Genomic DNA, 21,811 nt, shown 5'->3' on the forward strand with positions numbered 1-21,811 from the left:
AATCTATATTGTTGTTATGTGCCTACAAGTTGACTCCAACTATCATAGGGTTTTCTCAGAGGGAATTAGGCATTGCTTTCCTCTGAGGCTGAGAGAGTACAACTTACCCAGAGTCACCCAGTAGGTTTCCATAGCTGAGTGGTGATTCCTTGCTTGCTCAGAGTCCTTGTCCAACACCACGGTAGCTCTCATACATCTAATTGACACGGTCACTGCAACCCTATCCATTATTCAGTGCAACCCGCACCAATGAGAATACACATCCAACAACAGCCTTATCCTCATTCCTCCCCCCCCCCCAACCCAGTTGCCCTTCAAAAGAACTACCCTAAGGAGGGTTGGAAACATCTTTATGGATTTTATTAAAATAGGAAACTCAGACCAGACCCCAAAATGCCAAGGGAATCAACAGGCCCCCTTTTTTTGTGGCCAGAAGTGGAGTCCCCACCAAATCCCGCAATCCCACCCCCCAGATTATTACAAATTAAAAAATACCTCCATACCCCTGTGTCTCTGGGGGGCACACCGGCCATGCCTGCCATCCCATAGTAATAATACTAGTCATAAAAAATTCCCCCAAACCCTGTGCGCTTGGCATCCCCACGTGCTCTGGGGAGGGGGAACCCTGGCACCACCACGACCTTCCGTCTCTTTATTTCATTTATTTATTTTGTATATCCCATTTGGATGAAAATAGAATTTTGACGGAAAGTGGCTCAAAATAAGATATTTTTTCTCCCCCTCCTCTCCCATTTTGCTTGGTTTGTTTTTTCATTCTTCCTATAGTTTATTCCCATGACATCAAAAGGAAATTGTATCAGAATGCTCCATCCTTCTTTTCCTGTTGTTCTCGTTTTGTTTCTTTCTTTTTTAAAAGTAATATAGCAGGTAGTTGGATACAGAAACAGCCCCATCTGTATAAAAAAAAGAGTCTCCAATGTAAAGGGAGAACAGTAGAAAAATAAGAAAAAGAAAGGGGGGGAGGAAAGAAAAACAAGAAAGGGGGGAAAGGTCAGGTAGAGGACAACAGTAGTACCTTCTTCTGCAAAAGAAAATGAAGAGAACGTAAAAGGCTAAATTGGTGAAAACCAAATGTGTCTGCTAGGGGCTTGGCATCCAAGATCTGCCATGGTGGAAAGATCTGTTTTTGTGGGGAGTTAGGTGGGTGGGGAAGGAGGAGCTGTTCCTCAATATTTCCCCCACTGCATGGATGGATTTGTCGCCACCCTCCCACCATGTAAGTATTCCCTGTTGCCTGGGTCTGTTGGCCGTCATATCTGTGTCTCTTGGACGTTCTCTTTCGAGCTGCTCTTGAACAAGAGAGGTTCATGGATGGAATTGAGCATGGGGTTCTTGGAGCCACAGGTGAGAGGCCCACTACCACTGTTGTTGTTGTAGTGGGCCTTGAAAGCAGCATAGTGGTTGAGGTGGTCATGCTCGATGGCAGGAAGAGCCAAGTGGCTGTCGCCAGGGCCCCCAGCCGCAGCAGGCAGCTCATCTTCCACATTGATGATCTCGATGGTCCGCGTGGGCCCATGGTGTTTGTGAAGCTGGTGCTGTTTGCGGAGCTTGTAGAAAACAATCAGCATCACGGCAGCCATGAAGGTGATGGCAACAAAGCAGCCAATGATGATCTTGGTGGTTTTCATAACGTCGTCCAAGTCTTTCATGCCACCCTCAGTTACATCAGTGATTGGGATGGTGAATGGTTTCTCAGTGCTACGGGTACTGCGTGGGGTTAGAGAGGTGGTGGAGTAAGTCATGCCCCAACCTTGTGATGGTGTTGGCCCTGGTTCTTTCTTGGTGGGAACGGATTCTTCTTGACCTGAATCCATGGTCTCCACAGTCACTGTAGTAAAGTAGGTGTAACCGGTGGTGGCTGGATCCACAGCTGAGACATTGAGTGTGGCTGAAGCTGTGGTGTTGCCAGCTGAATTGGTCACCATGCAAGTGTATTGCCCTGTGTCCTGGACAGTCACATTGGTGAAGTTGAGCGTGCCATCATGGAGGACAGAGATGCGGACCCGATAGGAACCATGAGTCATCAGCGTTCCATTTGGCGTCAGCCAATTGACTGATGTCATGGAGGTCCCTGTCCGGCATTTCAGCTCAGCTGCCATCCCCTCAGTCACATTAAGGTCAGTGGGAGGCTCCACTATAACTGGGGCATAGCAGGTGAAATGGCTTTGATCCAGCTCTCCAATATACCGCCCTTTGAGGTTTGGCGGTGCATGGCACCGGGCGCAGCAGGTGGTGTTGTTGGGCACTGTCTCCTTGAGCCACCAGCTGAGCCACAACACATCGCAGTTACAATGCCAAGGGTTATGGTTGAGGTGGACACGCTCCAGGCGGTGCAAGGGGGTGAAGAGATCATGTGGCAAAGACATCAAGTTATTGTGGGAAAGATTGAGCTCCTCCAAGGACTTGAGGTCATCAAAGGCATTGCGTTCAATGGTGGCCACCTGGGCATGCATCAACCACAGTTTGCGAAGGCTGGTCAGCCCTTGGAAGGAGCCTGGTCGGATCATGTCCAGGCGATTCCCAGATAGCTCCAGCTCCTCCAGCCGCACTAAGGCTGTCAAGTTTGGGATGTCCTTAAGGTTGCACATGCCCAGGTTCAGGTAGCGCAGGTTGACCAAGCCTTCAAAGGCTGCCTCTGAGATGTACTCCAGCTTCTTGAGCTCTCCAAGATCCAGGCGGCGCAAGGAAGGGACTCGGTTGAAGGCGTAGGAGGGGATGCTTTCAATGGGGTTGTTCCTCAGCCACAGCTCCCGCAACTTGGAGAGGTACTCAAAGGCCTGTGTGGGGACAGTGGTCAGCCGGTTGTCAAAGAGCTCCAGCGTGTTGAGGTTGGGTAAGCCATTGAAGGCTCCAACCTCAATCTTACGGATGAGGTTTTTGCTCAATTGCAAAATCTCAAGATGGCGAAGGTGCTTGAAAGTGTCTGTCTTTATGACCTGGATGTTGTTCTCCTGCAGGTTGAGGTACCGTGTGTTGATAGAAATGCTCTCTGGCACTTCCACCAGTTCCCGGCGTGTACAGATAACCCGGCTTGCTTGGTTGCTGCAGGAACAAGCAGCTGGGCAGGAGGTGGGAGAAGCTCCACCCAAAACAAGTGATGGCAACCAAAGGAAAAAGAGGACAAGATGCTTCCAAACCATTCTAGAAACTCCAGGTGCCAGCAAAGGCTTGCGAGTGCAGCGGCGGGTGGCCATGTCCAATGTTCATGCTTCAGTGAATGGTGACGTGAGCATTCAGGTCTTTAGAAACTGTGAATGAGAAACAAAGAGAAAGAGAAATAAGCCAGAATCTGATACTAGATCATTGATGACAATCAGAAAAATTAATACTTGGTGGTTCCCCAATAAAATGGACAGAAGGAGGTCTTGCTTTCACACCATCAAAGGGGAGTACTTCTTTGAACAAATGGGTTCAAGCCATGTGTAATCCTAATTAGAAAAGCTGTTCTGAAGGCACTGGGAATTTAAGTTAATTGTGACTAAATTAAGTTTTCAGTGGATCTTTTCCAGGTATGACTGAGAATGCATCTACTCTACAGAATTAATGCAATTAGACACTGTTTTAACTACCATGGCTTAATGCTATGGAATTCTGGAATTTGTAGTTTTGTGAGATATCTAGCCTTGTCTGTCGCTCTAATGCCACTAACACTTATAAATTTCAGGATTCCATAGGGTGGAGCCATGACAATTAAAGTGGTGTTCGACTATATTAATTCTGCAGTGTGGCAGCAGACCGAGTCTGGACCCACCACTAGATAATTAGTATATATAATTCACTACTGCAATAGCCTAAACTGGATAACCTTTTGCAAAAAATTTGAAACATTCATGGGAGGCAAGTCTATCAGCACTGAGGCACAGCAGCTACATACGCCCTGTATCTTGCACTGGAAACATTTAAAAGGAAGTAGTTACAGTTATAGTTCCAATACAAGCACTCAATGAGTTAGTTGCCTTTTACAGTTTTTAAAAAAGTATTTTCCCATTTCTCCAAAGTAACTTAAATACTTTTTTTCTTTTTAAAAGGAAACATAGAAATGTTACAAGCCATAGCCTTTTGCTGCCAAACATCATTTCCTCTCATCCATCTCATCATTGTCCCTGCATCCAAATGAGAGCATGAGGCAGCATTATAAGATGGAGTCCTGGCCAACACTTGAACCATGTGTTAATCCTCCTCTCCCATTTAGTTAGTCTGCACACACTGTTTAACTACAAAATTAACTACATACTATAATGTAAATAACTAAAAAGTTTCAATTACATCACAAAAAATAACTTTATCCCTTGTTAAATTACACATAATTTGTCTTAGTTATTGGGGAAGTAACTTGTAAATAGTTACTTCCCTGTTCTGCCATGGCCTCCTAGGTGCTGGCAACAGGGCACAAGGGAAAGTGTTGCCTTCATGCTTGACTTGCAAACTTCCAGGGGCATTTAACTAAGTCTTGTTTTGTGAGACACAGGATGGCTCTTAATCAGATGCAGCAAGTCAGTTGTTATCTTCATATTGCCAATCAGCCTTAGATCTAACAAGCTGGCTTCTGCTTTACTCACCAATACCCTAAGTGTAGACAGGGATGTTTATCACACTATACAGTGGTACCCCGGGATACGAAAGCACCGCCTTACGAAATTCCCGGGATACGAAAAAATCCCATAGGAAAAAACTGTTCCGGGTTACGGTTTTTTTTTCGGCTTACGAAAAATTTTTTTGGTGCTTTTCGGCGCTATTTCGCACGAAATCGCGGCTTTTAGCGCTAGCGCCTATGGCTTTTTCGGGTTGCGAAATCTTTCGGGTTACGAAGGGCTCCGCGGAACGGATTAATTTCGTAACCCGGGGTACCACTGTACTCTTAAAGTGCTACTATTCCACTTTGACTCCTCTAGCTGCCTCCTGTTGCATTCTGGGATTTGCAGTTTTAAGGAGGGGTATTTAGAATTCTCAGGCAGAGAAAATTCTAAATACCCCTCCTTAAAACTGCAAATCCCAGAATGCAACAGGAGGCAGCTAGAGGAGTCAAAGTGGAATAGTAGCACTTTAAGAGTATAGTGTGATAAACATCAGGGTTTCTTAAGCAAATCTTCTCCACTCTCCAGCCCAAGACACACCAGCCAAAAGGGGCATGCTGGCACAGAAACTAGGGTTCCAGAGCGCGCGGCAACTGCACGCCCTAGAATCCTAGTCCATATGGGTGGCAGCATCATGGCGGTGTCCTGTCCCCATGGGTGCTGCCATGATGCCGCTGCTGTGCAGCGTCTGCACATTGCTGCGCATTATGTACATCACGAGTGTGCCAATGGCGCACATGTGACATACGCAATGCATCACAAAAAGAACCCAGAATAACCGGGTTCTTTTTACTGCGGGGGGACACTGCACGGTTTGGTGGCTGTGGTGTCCTTCCACAGTTAAAATGGGCAACTCCAGCCCGCCATTTCGGGGCGATCTGTACTGCCCCTCTGTTAGTTTTACCTTTGCTGCTTATTTGATTGTTTTAATCTGGTCTTTTCCTCACTGTTGTATTAAAACACATATTAAACCATAAGCCATGTTGAAGGGCCTTTGGAATAACAGGCAGCATATACATGAGAAAGAACATTAGATTTTCATTCTGGTGCTAGTTTTAGCATCTGCTGCTTTTAAATGATTTCTGTTTTCATTGATTGTTTTGAACTGTTTTTATTATTTGACTCCTATGGATTTTCCTTGTGTTTAATTGTATATCACTCCCTGGAGCTTTTCACTGTATGGCAACTAGGACATTTTAGGGGAAAGTGCATTCAATAAGAAACCAGAACTTCCTGACGTTACAAATTATTTGATAATAAAACACACTGCCTTGGAAGATTTCTGACTCCCACCATTACCAGTGGATTCTTTAAACTGGCAGAGATAAAATAGACAATCTTTTAGATCCATTTCAAATGTGGTTGTATAGATTTAGTCAATAATAAGCAATTATTATTATTATTATTATTATTATTATTATTATGCTTTATTTATATAGCGCTGTAAATTTACACAGCACTGTACATACAATCTTTTAATTAGACACTTCTTCTTAAAAGTGTGTGCGCAAATGCATTTACTCTTGTGTACCTATTTTCATCTATTCCTTATTAAATACTATTGTACATGAAGAGATGAGGCTGAGCAGTAGTGAGTGGGCCACAGTCTCAGCAAGACTATAGCCAGGACTGTCAATTCCAGGTCATTCCAGGCCTTGGGTTTTTAGAGTCAAAACCTGAGATAGACTCTAGTTCTGCCTTTAAGTGTTATGCATTATGTACCAAGCCAGCATTGTACAGTGGTTTGAGTGTTGGACCAGATTTGGACCCATACCCTTCAACATTTTACAGAAGAAAACCAGAACACATGGGGGCAAGTGATGTCAGAATAACTTCCAGATAGTGAAAGGTATTAATGAGGAAGAACACATATATTAAGGGAGGCTGGAGTAGTTTACTTCTTCTGCCTGGTTTTACCAGGAAGGGCAAGACTCTGTTCCTTCCTCTCCTGTTCCTCTGGCTAAGTTAACAAAGTAATTACAAAGTAATTCTGCACACCGAAATCAGGCTTGCAGTGATGGAAGTAAACTAGGGACAAAGGGAGAAAACAGAAGAACAGCGAAACTGGGACATTTTAAAATGAGTTGAAAAGTGCAACAACAGAGGATTGAGACTCACCTTCCCAAATTGGGACAGTTAAGGGTATGAGTTTAATACAACTGCTTGCATATTTGGGTCCTCCCTGGAGGACTGTCATGATGGGGCCCTGAACTTCAAAATAAACAACTACAGATGAAGGTTACATCTGCAACTACTACACTGCAAATGTAACCTCCCCCCCTCCCACCACCGTCACCAAACAAAGTAATTAGAAGTTGATATCTGCTTTGGAAAAACCCTTTCCCGAGCCTAAAAGAGATTAGGGGCTTTAAAAGTAGCATATTTGCCTCCACTACCTTAAGAGGGTGCAAATAGGTTTCTGATCTCTAAATAGTTTTTTTAAAAAGTCTATGGGCTATACTTTGTTCATTTCATATTTATGAATTTGACAACAACAAATATGTACATAATTACACTCAGTGGCATCCATGAGTAGGGGCTGCAGGGTGTGTGGCCTGTACTGGGTGACACCCCAGAAAAGGGGTAATACCCGGTCTGGCACTCCTCCTCCCACTGTGGGGCACTGCACAGATACACACACACCAGCTTTGCTGCAGTGGTGGAGGCCTCCTTACAGGAAGCCTCCACCTATACAGTGAAGGAGAAGCCTGAGTGCATCCCTCCTGGCATTGGTACAGTGGCTGGATCTAACCAAAGCTTGGAAAAGTTAATATTTTAGGCTGCAGCTCCCAGAATCCCCTGGCCAGCATCAATACCAACCATGCTGGCTGTCGGATTCTGGAAATTGTACTCCAAAAAAGTCATTTTACCAAGCTTTTGCTCCAAACTCTTTTTTATCAAAATGATGTTTGTAGATTGCCACGTGAAAGGCGGAATATGAATGTTCTTAGGAACTCTGAAATAGAATGAACCACCTGCCTTTTCACCGATTCATCAAATTTAAATGTAAGGAAATCTGTGATTTAGCAAAACTCCAGTTTGGGAGCCTGTAAACAAAAGGAGCTTCATGAATTCACAGAATCATAGAGCTGGAAGAGACCACAAGGGCCATCCAGTCCAACCCCCTGCCATGCAGGAATACGCAGTCAATGCACTCCTGGCAAGTGGCCATCTACCCTCTGCTAAAAAAACTCAAAAGAAGTGAGAGCAAGATGAGAGAGTGAGAAGGATGGGTGGGCAGAGTGGGAATCAGTGATGAGTTAGGGAAAGAAGCTGAGAGAGAATCTAGCAGGATAGAAGAAAGTCAGAGAGGAACAGATGAAATGGTGGTTGTCAAAAACAGCTGACAAAAGGGCAAGTCACTTAGCTCAGCTGTTTATTAGGCATAACTTTTTCCTAGTTGTTTCTAAATAGAATGAATTCACATTTCTGGTTGATATGGTTCCTAAATGGATGGAAACGGTTAATTTATATATTTCATTAATTTCCTGCATTTCTCCTATATGGGATCCAAAGCACTTTACGCTATATGTTAAAAACAACTGTTAGTTCAGTTATGTGATGTGTTCTAGTCTGGACAGGGCTTCAAGGAGCAGACTGTGGGGATCATGAAAGGGCAGGAAACTGTTAGATATTTCATTTGGGTTCTTATTACATTTTCACTGCCAGGAACAGGAAGAAATACTTGTGGGATTTTCTGCTTTGCGTGCCAGAATAACTTGGCTGTCTTTGAGTACCATGCATCTTGACTTGAGTGGGTGGGGTGCCATTTGGTGTTTTGCCTCAGGCAGCAAAATCTCTTAGGTAGGCCTGGGTCTGGGCATATTCCAGGCTAATCTCACTTAACCTTCTTGTCTTCATCTGAATAGTCAAACCGATTTAATGTGAGTCCTACAGCAATACAGTTCAGTGAGTATTGGAAGCAGTTGACTTTATATTGAGTCCAGTGCTGTGGAACATCTTTTACAGAGGGCCAAATTCAGTTTCACAGAATCTGCTTTGAGTTAAAAAAAAAAAAAAAGGTAGATATGGGATCAAAATTCCAATTTATTGGGGGGGGGTGTTACTTAATATTTTGTCACAATTAAAAAACATATTTTGCACCTTCAAAACACTGAGTATTATGTACATTAAGTGGTAAGAATGCCAATCAAATCCTTTTCAGTTCCATACTATAACTCAACAAAATGTGGAAAAGTCACCAGGGAGGGGATGAAAACCTTTGTATAAAACACTGGATTAACATTGAGCTATAGCTCAAATGGCAAGTAACTCATCCTGATGAGATTCATTTTACACTTTCAAAAAGGGGCGGTGGGGAAATCCATACAGGAGTTGGGAAACCACCAAATGTTGGTGTCATGTGGAAAGGCCATCTGTGGCAGTCACTGCCAAAGTGCAGAACTTGGGAAATTACTTTTTTAAAGCCATTTATTATGTAACTTGTTGCAAAGCCCCACCCTTGCAGTAGTGAATGACCACTATCAAAAATAAGATGGCAGGCTACATCACTCATTATCCTGAGTCTTTCTCTCTGTTATTTTCTTTAAAGCAAACTATAGGATTAATAGGAGAATGATATATCTCTGAAAAAAAATTCCATTCAGAATGCCACTTTTAACAGGAATGCAAAAGGAAGTGAGAAAGCATTACTGATACACTCCCCAAAAGGGATATTGCATCTTTTGGACATGATTTCCTTGCCAAAAAGAAAAAAAAGGACATGGAGAGGGTGGAAGGAAGGAAGGGGGAAAAAAAAGAGTAATGACATATTAGATGTAATGTATTGCTTCCAAGCTGTTTTAGAATGTAAATCACTTTATTTAATATATTATTTTTCATTCCCTTTTATAGTAGAATGTTAAAACCATAATACCCTCAAATGATATCACAGCACTCCAGAACCGTAATACCCTCAAACATACCAAAGCCACACTAGACCCATAATTCCATCAAACAACAAAGCAAGTGTGTCTTTTAACTTTTAACCCCATGAATTAAAATCCGATCTGCTGTCAGTTAACCAATTCTGCTCCTTTCTAAAGAAGGGATGGGAAAGCTCTTGGAATTCAGCAACCAATCCTGCACTCTGGGACCAGTCATGGCCTGGACCCTCCCCACCATAACCAAAAATTTCCAGAAGCCTTTTCCCAGTTTCACCAAACCTCTAATTTTAACCCACCCATCCCTTGGGGGTAGGAGGTGCCTTACTTTAAATGCTATTATTAGCAGCTGGAATCCTGTATAGGAGTTACATCTTTGTAAGTGGCGTTACATAGCTGTGTGAATTAGAATTGGTCAGTTTCATAATGTCCATAACCAGTAGAGGGCTACTGTTATGTTATTATGTAGCAAAGCCGGCTAAGTGCCCAATATATATCATGCACCAATGTATATTATGCATGATACTTATTGGTCCCATTTTTGCTGGTCTCCCAATATGCATCTTTACAGCAATGACATCCCTAGGTGGGTGCGGGGGGTGCGGATTGCACCAGGTGACACTCTAAAGGGGGAGGTGACACCACTGCTGCTCAAACACCTGTATTTTGGCAGAAACATTGTGGCATTTGCCTGTATCTCTTTAAAATGTTTTAAGAGATGGTGGGATTGAGGGGAAGCTTAGTGGGTGAAGAAAGGAGGTACCCCCCACAATTTTTTAAAATTAAAATGTCAAATTATTTTAAAATTTTCTTTAAAACCTTACATTTTAACCAAATCTTCACTATGTATATATAAATACATTTACATTATGCATATGATACTGTAATTTGAAGGTATAGTTTTAATTTTGCTAGTTGTTTATGCCACAACTATTAGCATTACACTCAGTGGTATATGGGAATTATGATTTACGAGTAACATTAATACAAAAAAGCATTACTAAGGATTCTGTATAGTGTGAAATGGGAAGCGGTCAATGGGGGTGACACCATGAGTTACCGCACCATGTGACACCAACCCTAGGGATGCCTATAGGCAAACTATACATTTGATAAGTAAGTAAATACAGTTGACCCTTCCCAACTGCGGGCTTGCCATCTGTGGAATGGAGCATCCACAGATGGCCTTGCCCAATTCTCCCCAATGGTGTTGCATGTATGTGCCCATGCCAGTGCAGTCGCGTGCACGTTGCACTGCCATTGGAGAGAACAGGACTTGAGGTTTCACATTATTTGCTATCCACCAGTTATGTATGTCCAGAACAGAACCCCTGTGAATACAAAGAGCTGACTGTAATTAGTTTCTTGGTTTACTGAATGGGGGTTTGGACCATCAGTTGTATGGAATCAGTGATGTACCACTGGATAATATTTATTAATGGATAATATTGGATTAACAACAACAGCAACAACAGAAACAACCATTTCTATTACTATTTCCCCAAGGAGTCTAGGATGGTCGGGAGCAAAAAGCCAGGCAGTTCCATGTGTTGCCCTGATACAAAAGCTGGCTCTTAACAAGTAGAATTATCCCTCTTCATCTGTTGGGTGTTGCTTGGGAGGAATGTTCAAACTGGCTGGATAACAGAAGGGGAGGGAAGAGGTCGGGTTAAAATGAGGCTGTGTTACCAGCTTTCAGTAAACACATTGCAATCCAGCAGAAGGACTTCCTCTGCTCAAGCAATTACATTCCTGGACACTGCTGGGCATGGGAGAAAATGAAGGAAAGGGAGAGGGCAAAGTTGAAAAATTCAAGAGCTGAGAATACATCTTTTGTTAACGAGACCTGGAGCAAGCACAGGAAGCCAAGGCTGGGTCAGGATCTGCAGAAATGCAAGTGAGATCTTTGGAGGAATCAACAAGGAGGGAAAGAAGGTGGGAAGGAGAGGGGTGGCAGGCAATTATGTTCTCTTCTGGATCACCACTCTGTGGAGAACAGTGAGGAGAATGCTGGTGGCCACTTTCTTTAAAAGGCCATGGGGACATTAGAAAGGATCATACAGGGCTGAACATCAAGGCAAGCAAGCCACAGAGTGAGGCAGCGTTCCTGATAAGTGCAATTAGCCAAAAATAGAGCGGAACTCAGCTTGGTCTCTCAAATGCACCTGCATAAATTCTAGCTACAGAATATTCACCAAATAACTCTCTTGGTTATTCAGTGGTCTTTATTTATAATCCATTTAGAGTTGGAGTCCATCTTTGACAGTTGGCCCATCAAATTCTGATTTCAAGCAGGGCTGGTCTTGCCATTTAGACAGACTGCCCCAGAGCAGCACATTCTGGGGGTGTCAGGAAAGGGCATCAAACTGTAAACAATTAAATTTGTTATTTTAGATTTTCACTGCTAGAGAGGGGAAGAAATACTTGTGGGATTTTCAGCTTCATGTGCCAAAATAACCTGGCTAGTTCTTAATACTATGCTCCTTAAATTGGGTGGGGGCCAGGCCTGATTTTTAGATATCTGACAGCTGTTGACATGTAATAGCACTGGGCATTTCTAGATGACATGCAATGTCTTTTAGCACCTGATCATTGGCAGGGAATGGGATTCTGTTGAAATTTCCTAGATTTCATATCTGATGCCTGTCAAAACAAAAACGTAAGAGATCTCAGCAAGTGTAGGGTTGCAGATCTATATAAACCTCTCTGAGGGCAATTCCCACTGAATCCAGTCAGTTTATTTTTTACTAGTTGTCCCTAGTACTATGCTGTTAAAGCACTTAACATCAGAGATAAAATTTCACATTCAGATTTTGAGCTCTAATTTGATATATCTCCAGCAAAACAGGTCTGAACTACTGAAGACAGAGATATTTTTTATTTGTGAAATGATTTACAAGAAGGTCACACAAAAGCCTGCAACCCTTGCTGTAGCTCTGGCTAAAAGGCAATTAGACCATGTTGGCACCCATGTCCTCGATTATCATTTGGCCTAACAGGAGGGTATCTAATGACTCTTTTGATGAAGTCCTGCTGTCTGTGGATTGCACATTATCGTTTTATGTGTCACCATATTAGATGGTGACTGTTATTAATATATGTCCATTGAAGGACATAAAGCTTTCCAAAAGTACAAGAGAACACAGGGCCTTGTCCCAGGAAACTTACAATAAAGCAATTCTAGATCTGTATACTGAGAAGCAACAGGGATTTCTCCAAAAACAAATGCAGTCAGCCCTCCATATCCTCAAATTCTGTATCCAAGGATTCAGCCATCCACTGCTTGAAAGTATATTTTTTAAAATTTCAAAAAGCAAACTTTGATTTTATCATTTTATATAAGGAACACTATTTTACTATGCCATTGTATATAATGAGATTTGAGCATCTACAGATTTTGTTATCCACGGGTGGTCTTGGAACCAAGCCCCAGTCGATACCATTGGTCCACTGTACTGTATGGGCTTGCAGTCATCAATAAGGAAGAAATAAACAGAGAAATGGGAAGTGGATGAAACTACTGTAACTAACTAATCTGTTATTCAAAACTTATTCCTTTTTGCAAATAACAAAGACATAACTAAGTTCTCTTATGAGTGTAACATAAATGAGGGGTAACTTCACTCTGCGGTGGAACTCTGTTTTTAACATCTTTCTCTCACACAGAAGTTTTATGTCCAACCTACACTCATGCTATTCCTTATATAGTGCATGGAATGGAAAAGTGTGGCCCTCCATATGCTGGACTGCAACTACCATCAGCCTGAGCCAGGATAGCTAATGGTGGCACATGGGCAGTAACATATGGAGAAGACGTACATTTCTTATCCCTTCCACAGAACAAAACATAGGTTGCACATGGTGCGTTTGCCTTTAAAACACATAGTTCTGATCATGTACCTTCCACCATCTTGTTTAATGGGAGCCTTCCATTCCCAACATAGCAAGAAAGAACAAATTGACATGAATTCCATTTTTTAAATTCATTATATTTCCTGCTTTTCTCCTGCTAAGCAATCCAAGGCAGCTTATAGATTTTAAAAGTTTAGCTAAAAGATAAAGCCCAGAATGCTCTACCACAGTGTACATTGCATAACTTTATATATACTTAGCTATGTAGCAGAGATATTAAGAAACCCTGTTAGTGAATTGTGAAGAAGTGTATCAGGATACTGGCAACAATGTCCTAATGTGCATCAGGTTCTACCAATATGTATCAACACTTCCTAGCCAGTATCTTGATGCAGAATGCAACCAACTCAACAAGACCAATGCGCATTAGTTCCAAAGTACATCAGTCCCATTGTGCACCAATCTTCTTGTGCACTGGTCACTTCACCGGCTCCCTAATGTAGTAACAGAAGAGCAATAGGTCCAAGGAGGGTTTGGTCAATGCAGAAGAAGGAAGGGAGTACTAATCTTCACACCAACCAAAAAGAGACATATGAAGGTGTAAGGAGGTGGACTTGAACGCTAGCTAATAAGTCCAAGGACTGCCACATTTGCCAATCTGTCTAAGTGGACCTGGCAACCTCATTCCTCCAGGGCTGATTATGACAGCTCAAGTATCCATATGCCACAATCTGCCCTGTTTTTCTGCCTGGCTAACTAGTGCACATCTACTCAAAGAGAGGTCAGGACTATCCCAGGCACTAGATTTCAGGCCCAAAGCCGAGACACAGAGTCTCAAACTGTCCGTCAGGAACTCTGGGGCCTGAGCTAGGAACCTCATCATCATGGTTTGTAGGTGAGGCCTAAGTTTGGACTCTATTTTGTGCCCAGACTTCAGGCAGGAAAGGGAAGGGGACAGTGCAACATTGGATAGCACTACAAAGTCAGTCCTAGTATAAACACTACTATAAACTACTGAGACTCTGGACAGTTGTTGTTAGTTTATCAAGATATCACTCTCTTCTCTTCCTGCAATTCAAGCTCCAAATGTTAAGCTTACATGTTAAAGGAAATGAAGAGAATAGCTCAATAAACTAATGCACCACTTATATTGTTATCGATTATATTTAGGGTTGCCAGGTCAGGACTATCCCAGGTCCTAGATTTCAGGACCCAAACCTGAGACTTACAGACTTGTGATGTCAAAGGCAGGCTCTGGTGATGTTACAAAGTTGATGTTAAAAACAGTAGGCCCTGCTGATGTCATTATACATGATACATGAACCATCAACTACAGTTGCTCAAAGCATGCCAATAAATAAATAATAAAAAATCCCACCACATATAACAAATGAAGAAACCACATAAACAAACACTTTTCAAACCAGTTTTTTTTACTATGAAATTCCTTGACTGCAAACAAAAGAAGAAGAACCAGCCCCTGAGATTCAGGGCCAGTCCCTGAAATCTAGTAACTATTGTTGTTGTGTGGCTTCAGGTCATTTCTGATTTTTGGTGACCCTAAGGAGACCCTATCATAGAGTTTTCTTGGCATGTTTCTTCAGAGCAGGTTTACCATTGCCATCCTCTGAGGCTGAGAGAGTATGACTTGCCCAAGGCCACCCAGTGGGTTTACATGGCTGAGCCAGGATTCAAACCCTGATCTCCAGAGTCATAGTCCAAATGCTCAAATCACTGCACCATGCTGGCTACGCAAACTGTATGTCACTAAAAATACCTCAGACTAGTAATGAAAAACCATGCAAACAAGAAAGCCATGAAGTGTTGCTAAAATATGAAATTCTGGCCTTGGCAAACCCTCCAGGGGCAAGAAATTAAACAGCTACTCAGAACAATTTTCACACGTCTTTCTAGAACCCATTGTTCTGAGTACAGTGGAACCTCGGGATACGAAATACCCGGGTTACGAATTTTTCGGGACCCGAAAAAAACCCATAGGAAATTATTGATCCGGGTTACGAAAGTTTTTTCGGGTCCCGAAAAAACTTTTGGTGCTTTTCGGCGCGATTTTACACCAAATCGCGGCTTTTCCCCATTAGCGGCTATGGGGATTCGGCTTGCGAAAGCCGTTCGGGTTACGAAAGCGGCCGCGGAACGAATTAATTTCGTAACCCGAGGCTCTACACAGAAAATTTAAACAAAGAGGAGTATATGTGGATGGAGATTGACAGGTGCTTTAAGTTTCTACACTTAAAAACAAAAGCAAGCATTTAATATATAATCATACTAGGGTGGTTTTTATGGAGTATGCGTGCTTTAGTCATACAGCATACAAATGAAATAAATAAACAAACAAACAAATAGGGATGCTTAAATTCTTATAACAGTAAGGGCTAGAAACCTGGTGGTTTTTTTTAACCAAAAAAAAAAAATGTATGAGAAGGTCCGTAACAATTCAAAGGCAATGTCTGTTGTAGATGGAAATGGAAACACATCTTTCCCCCTTCACAGCCATTAGCTGCCTTCAGACTCTGGATATAGAACATAATCTCTTGCCTGGGACACGATATAAAACAATACATAACAGCTCAGCCCATGTTTGGCATCTGAGAAAGGGAGGCACAGAGCATGGTCAAGGGAAGGATAGGGTGAATGATGGCAGATGATTTTCCTCTTCAAGACTGATGAGATTTGTGTGGTCTAAATAGGATTGCTTTAAAAAAAAATCTGTGGACTGTCCAGCATTTAAATGGGATGAGCTTGGGCAACAGGGATTATGGATTAGTAGTTAAACACTCTCTGGGGTGTGTTTATGTGTGAGAAAGAGAGAGAGAGAGGCAGAGAGAATGCAATAGATCACTGCTTTTTGAGCTATCTGATGTGGGTGATCAGCAAGATTCCCCCCCCCCCCCAAACATCCTAGGGTTTAGAACAACATTTGCGTCCAATGACTGCAACTGTATTTTCTTTTCTGGAAACTTGCTGTGGCCTGGCAACCAACAGCTTGTGGATCAGCACTGGTCAACAGACCACCACTTTGACAATCACTGCAATAGACTCTCTTCACATACAAGAATATCAAAGCTTAGAAGAATTGCTTTTTTGGACAACTCCCAGCATCTCTCTGCCAACATGGCCCTGGGTCTGAAGTATATGTTTCATGAGTACTTGTGTTATGTCTCCATGAAAGTGCAAGAAGCTTGGCTCCTACTTTGGAATGCATGTGCGCATGCGTGCACGCACGCACGCACACACACTGCCCACACACAAACCATTAACTGAGCCATCACTTGAAACAGATTTTAGCACAGGCTGGGTTTGGCAAAAATCAAACACAGAGGCAGCCAAGGAAGGCAGGATCTGAACTATGTATGTCAAGAAATACTAGTACAGACTGAGTCTTATTTATCTGGAATTCTGAAAACTGTAATACTCCAAAATTGTCCACATGGGTGGCTGAGACAGTGACTCTTTGCTTTCTAATAGTTCAGTATACACAAATTTTGTTTCCAGTACAAAACCAATAAAAATATTGTGTATAAAATTGCCTTCAGGGTATGTGTATAATGTGTATATGAAACATAAATAATTTTTGTGTTTAGACTTGGGTCTCATCTTCAAGAGAACTTATATGTGCATATGCAAATATTCCAAAATCCAAAACAAAGCAACAACCCAAAATCCAAAACATTTCTGGTCCCAAGCATTTCAGATAAGAGAGACTCAACCTGTTAAATTAAGGTGGAAGAGGATGGTAGCAGAAGCAATGGGCAAGTGAAAGCAGGAGGCAGGTGAAGGCAAGGAAGTGAAAGGAGCAAAGGGATGGAGGAATAGCAATAGCAATAAGATTTCTATACTGCTTAATAGTGAACTCAGCACTCTCTTAGCAGTTTACAATCTGTAAACCAACTGCCCCCAACAACTGGGTTCTCATTTTACTGACCTATGAAAGGATGGAAAGCTGAGTCAATTTTGGAGTCCTGGGATTGAACTCACAATGTTATGGCTGCAGTATTGGCATTTAACCACTATGCCATCAGGAAGCAATGTGCAGACACCCCAAAGAAGAGGTGGCATAAAGTAGTCACCCACTTAAGGCCTCCCACATGTTTCTGTGAGATTATGAACAGGACAACAGTTGGGGAAAGAATAGTTCATCATAGTATGTTCAAATGTTGGAGATGGTGCAAAGCAAAGGGAAGGTTGTCCTTCCAGCCCCATCAAACCCCATGGGCACAGGAAAAGGACGATCTGTGCACTGCAGACCAAAGAGGGTCAACAGGCATGAAGGTGGAGGATGAATAAAGCCACATTTTGAATACAGATGCAAAGAATCCAGCCAGATCTTGGGCTGCAAGTGTCTATTCTGTGGTTTTATTTATGTGTTCATTTTTATTTATTGCCCTGCATACCACAAGGGCTCAGGGAAGGTTAATGGCATTGATCATAAAAAGACAATGCCCCCGCCAGGAATCTAAATTAGATACTAGGCAGTCAGAAATGTACAAGGAGAGGGGAAAAATTGGGGGGAAATGGAGAAATACAAGTTAATTCTATCCCTTGATAAAATTGAATTTTATCTCTTAATAGTCCTCTGTTACTCTGCTTCTCCCTAAAGGGATGCATTATTCTTTGTTCCTAGAAATCAGCCTCATACAGAGCCCTTCAAAGAGTGGTCAGTGTACTGGAATTACTTGCACCTTAATAATAAAGGTAATGCCCATAAAATTAGAACATCCTTTTCCTATTTATTTTCTAAATAATTCTTGTAACAACCCTGTAAGGTAGGTTATGCTGAAGCTGCTAGGAAAGGGACTGAGTTTGACAGATAAAGCCACTTGTTGACTTCATGCCAGGGATCAGAGGTTGCTCTGGTTCACAGCTCAATGTCTTAACCACTCCAGTACATTAAACAGCAGAAGCTCGCCAATATTCTGTTAGCAACCTATGCATTTGGCTGAATTTAACCAATAATAGATGGAAACTGAAAACAGGTGTGCAAGGCAGAGTTACTTTTTGTACTCCAAAGACCCTGTTGACCAGAGAGTACTTGAGTTGTGTCCAAAAAGTGATTTTTCTCAGTTCTGGCCAAAGGTCTGATAAGGCACTGGTGCCCCATTTCCCCAAGTTGTGAGCACTACGCTTCTGTATTCAGAAACATGTCACTTTGATTCTAGAATAAGTGATGTTTTTTTATGATCCCCTTAGAATCCCCAACTGACTTAATTTGGAAGGGATAATCATGATTAATGTCACCCCCCTTTTCTGTTACTTCAACTGTCCCAGTTCTTCTTAGTTCCTTACAGTTTTTCCTTTTGTCTTCAGTTTACTTCAGTAGCTGCAAGCCGAGCTCAAAATGCAAAAGTAGTTTGAATCCAGATAACTCAGCAATAGGAGAGGGAGAAGAGAGATCAGAATCTTGCCCTTTTCAGTGTGTGTGTGTCTTCAAGTCAGCTGTCAACTTATGACAACCCCATGAACTCCATAGGATCTTTTTAGGCATGGAATACTCAGAAGTGGTTTTGCCAGTTTATCACCAGTAAGCTCAGGCAAAAGCAAACTGCTGCAGCCTCTCCTATGTGTTTCCAAAATGCAGCCAGAGACAATGGTCCGAAGCACAATGCAGAAATAATCCAGGTTGAGATCGCTTTAACTGCCCTGGCTCAATACTAGGGAATTCTGGGAACTGTAGTTTTGTGGGGCACTTGGGGCACTTAGCCATCTCTGTCAGAAAGCTGTGGTGCTTACAATAAACTATAATTCCTAGAATGCCCTAGCACTGAGCCAGGGCAGTTAAAGCAATCTCAAACTGGATTGTTTCTGCAGTGTGTTTTGGACCTATGTTTGCTTTCATCACCCCCCCCCCCCCCTTTGTTAAGATTTCCATTTTTATGGCCAAACTTACAGATCTATTTTCCTTTTTAAAAAACATACTGAGGGGAGCTGGTAAGGCAGACTTTTACATGCATTCTTAATAAGAGGTTCTTGAGGGAGCTGCTGTTTTCTTTCCCTGTTGTTGGCAGATACACACAGTTACAGTAGCAGATGAGTAATATCCCATTTCCCCACACCTTATTTACTGCAGACATGCCGCTGCAACCTGACAACGAAAATCTGTGTTTTGCTAACCCTCCTTTACCATGCCTCTAAATGCTGATGGTGCTAAAAACCTTGGAGCTAGACAGAGGGTGAGGAAGAAAAGGAGGGCTGGGCAGGCATAAAAAGACTGTAAAAAGGAGCTTCTTTGCCAGAGTCTTTGGTCCAAAACACACTGCAGAAATAATCCAGTTTGAGACTGTTTTAACTGCCTTGGTAATTCTGGGAACTTTAGTTTTGTGAGACATTTAGCCTTCTCTGTCAGACAAACTTCTATGACAGACTGGTGCCACAATAAACTACAACTCCTAGGACTCCCTAGCACTGAGCCAAGGCTGTTAAAGCGGTCTTAAACTAGATTATTTCTGCAGTGTGTTTTGGACCTCTGTTAACTGAGATATGCCTGTATCGGCCAGAATCCTTTTAGTGACATGCATGCGTAAAAGTGTGGCTTAGGCTTGTATATGGCCCTTTTTGGACAGAGTGCAAAGTGCTCTCTTTGTTGCTGTTCATTGTTAATTACCCTCGAGTTGGCCTTAACTCATAGCAACCTTGTGGATGAGACATCTCCAAGACCACATATCCTCCTCTGCTCTACTTAGGTCCCATATATTCAAACCCATGGCCTCCCTGATTGAATCTACCCACCTGACATGCAGACTTCCTCTTTCTACTATCTTCTACATTTCCTAGGAGAGGAAATTTCAATGGGTGTTGTTTGTTACCTGGGGGTTTGTCTACACAATTAAAATACTCTTCACTTGAATGGAATAAATTGCAACCTGGCCACATGTGATTTGAAGGAATTCAGGCTTTGGGGGGGGGGGGGGGAGGAGGACACAAGAAATTGCATAAACTCTGCAGAAAAAGAATTTGCAGTTTTTACCAAAGATGTGCATTATCAAATGGATTGTCATCCATCCACTTCACATGGATTCACATGGCTGCAGATATTCAGCTGAAAGAGGGCAAATAGTTGTGAATTTGGACAGGAAAGCAAATACAATTACATGTCAATGTGAATGTGCAAAAACCCACAGCAATTTGCATAAGACACATCTCGACTACTCCCTGGTTGCATGACACTCCTTCTTATATACAGCCTTCTCTAGTCTTCAGTCTGATAACCAAATATGTGGGCAAAGTGTGGCCCTGAACTGCACTTTTGTGGCTCCTGAAGCCCCCACCATTCCCCAAGCCCCCCTACTTTTTTTAAAAAAAAACACGTTCATCATTACAGTGGCAATTTTTGCCTCCAAACCATGCAGAAAGCTCATCCAAATGTGTGGAAATGTATGAAAATTCCTCCTTTGCCCCAACAAGCACTCAGAATCCCATACTACCAAAACACTCCACTATTTTGCTCACGGGTCTCTCTCACATGGTGTTACGATATGGTGGGATGTGAGGTCCTGTCACCATTTTGAGAGGGACTGTAGAGGAAAGGGGACATGCTTAGGTTTCCTGTGGAGAGGAGCCAGTAGAAGTGTCTGGAGCATTGGCCCTGGGCTCAAAGGCTGGAGAAAAGTCCCTTGTGCTCTGGCCAAAGAAAAATATAGGCAGAGGTGGATACAGACACACTCCTGTTTTGGCATCGGCCTGTTAGGACAACCTATGTGCCAAACCCAGATCTGGGTGTGAACAGTCCAGACAACATCCAGCAGTCTTTATAACAATCTTTAAATACTTTCTAAAAAACATACCTGTTACTCCAGATCTTCTGGGAAGATCTGGAGCCCTCCGTTCCCATGCCGTGGCATCTGTCTTCATGGGCATCCTGGTGAGCCACCCGGTGCAATTGCTGCTGCCATGAGTCATCCACTTCTGAGGCATGCCTCATTCTGTCATCAGAAGAGAGCAACTCACAGCGGCAATGAACACACTGCATTGCTTATTGGGATGCCCATGCAGACCAACATCATGGCACAGGAATAGAGGGGCAGGTAACAGGGGCAGATTGGTGCACAACAGGGTCAGGATATTCCAGTCTACCCCCCAGAGTATCCTGGCCCATGCAAACAGGGCCACAGTCTCTTTGCTTGATGCAAGATCTCAGCTATTGTCATCTCTGAGTGGTAGCAATGGAGCTCTACAGTACTGGCAAAATTCTTTCTCAGTCTTGCCTGGAGATCTATGACATTGCCTGGTGGTCTCCTGTTCAAATATTGACCAGGCCCAGGAAGGAGGTCAGGTGATACAGAACCACCTCATTTCAGCTCAGAGGAAGAAGGAAAGGGAAGCACACTCACAAATAGGGTGCATCATCCTATCCCTTCTTCTGAGAGCTGATTCACTTTCAAAATTAAACTCAGGTGCATTCAGAGTAATTGGAAGAGGATTCACCTCAGGCAGGAAAAAGATGGCCTTGAACAAAAGGCGAAAAAA

At 42.7% G+C, this 21,811-nt stretch overlaps 1 protein-coding gene across 7 annotated transcripts in view; it reads right to left on the bottom strand.

Moving 5' to 3' along the window:
• Positions 1-345: 345 nt before the first annotated feature.
• LOC149308955 (leucine-rich repeat-containing protein 4B-like) overlaps positions 346-21,811 on the bottom strand; it is a 146,011-nt gene continuing 124,545 nt past the window's right edge. For 5 of the 7 annotated variants that reach the window (XM_089531492.1, XM_089531496.1, XM_089531493.1 and 2 more), the window contains one exon: positions 346-3,269. In XM_089531492.1, coding sequence (XP_089387618.1) covers positions 1,272-3,215 — 1,944 coding nt within the window. In that variant the 5' untranslated portion in view covers positions 3,216-3,269 and the 3' untranslated portion in view covers positions 346-1,271. Of the gene's footprint in view, positions 3,270-20,312; positions 20,385-21,811 lie in introns of all 7 variants that reach the window. The other 2 variants (XM_089531497.1, XM_089531498.1) reach the window with 1 other exon arrangement.

The sequence above is a fragment of the Sceloporus occidentalis genome, unplaced genomic scaffold, assembly GCF_023333645.1.
Source record: "Sceloporus occidentalis isolate IW3139 unplaced genomic scaffold, rSceOcc1.0.p SCAF_7, whole genome shotgun sequence".
NCBI classification, from domain to species: domain Eukaryota; kingdom Metazoa; phylum Chordata; class Lepidosauria; order Squamata; family Phrynosomatidae; genus Sceloporus; species Sceloporus occidentalis.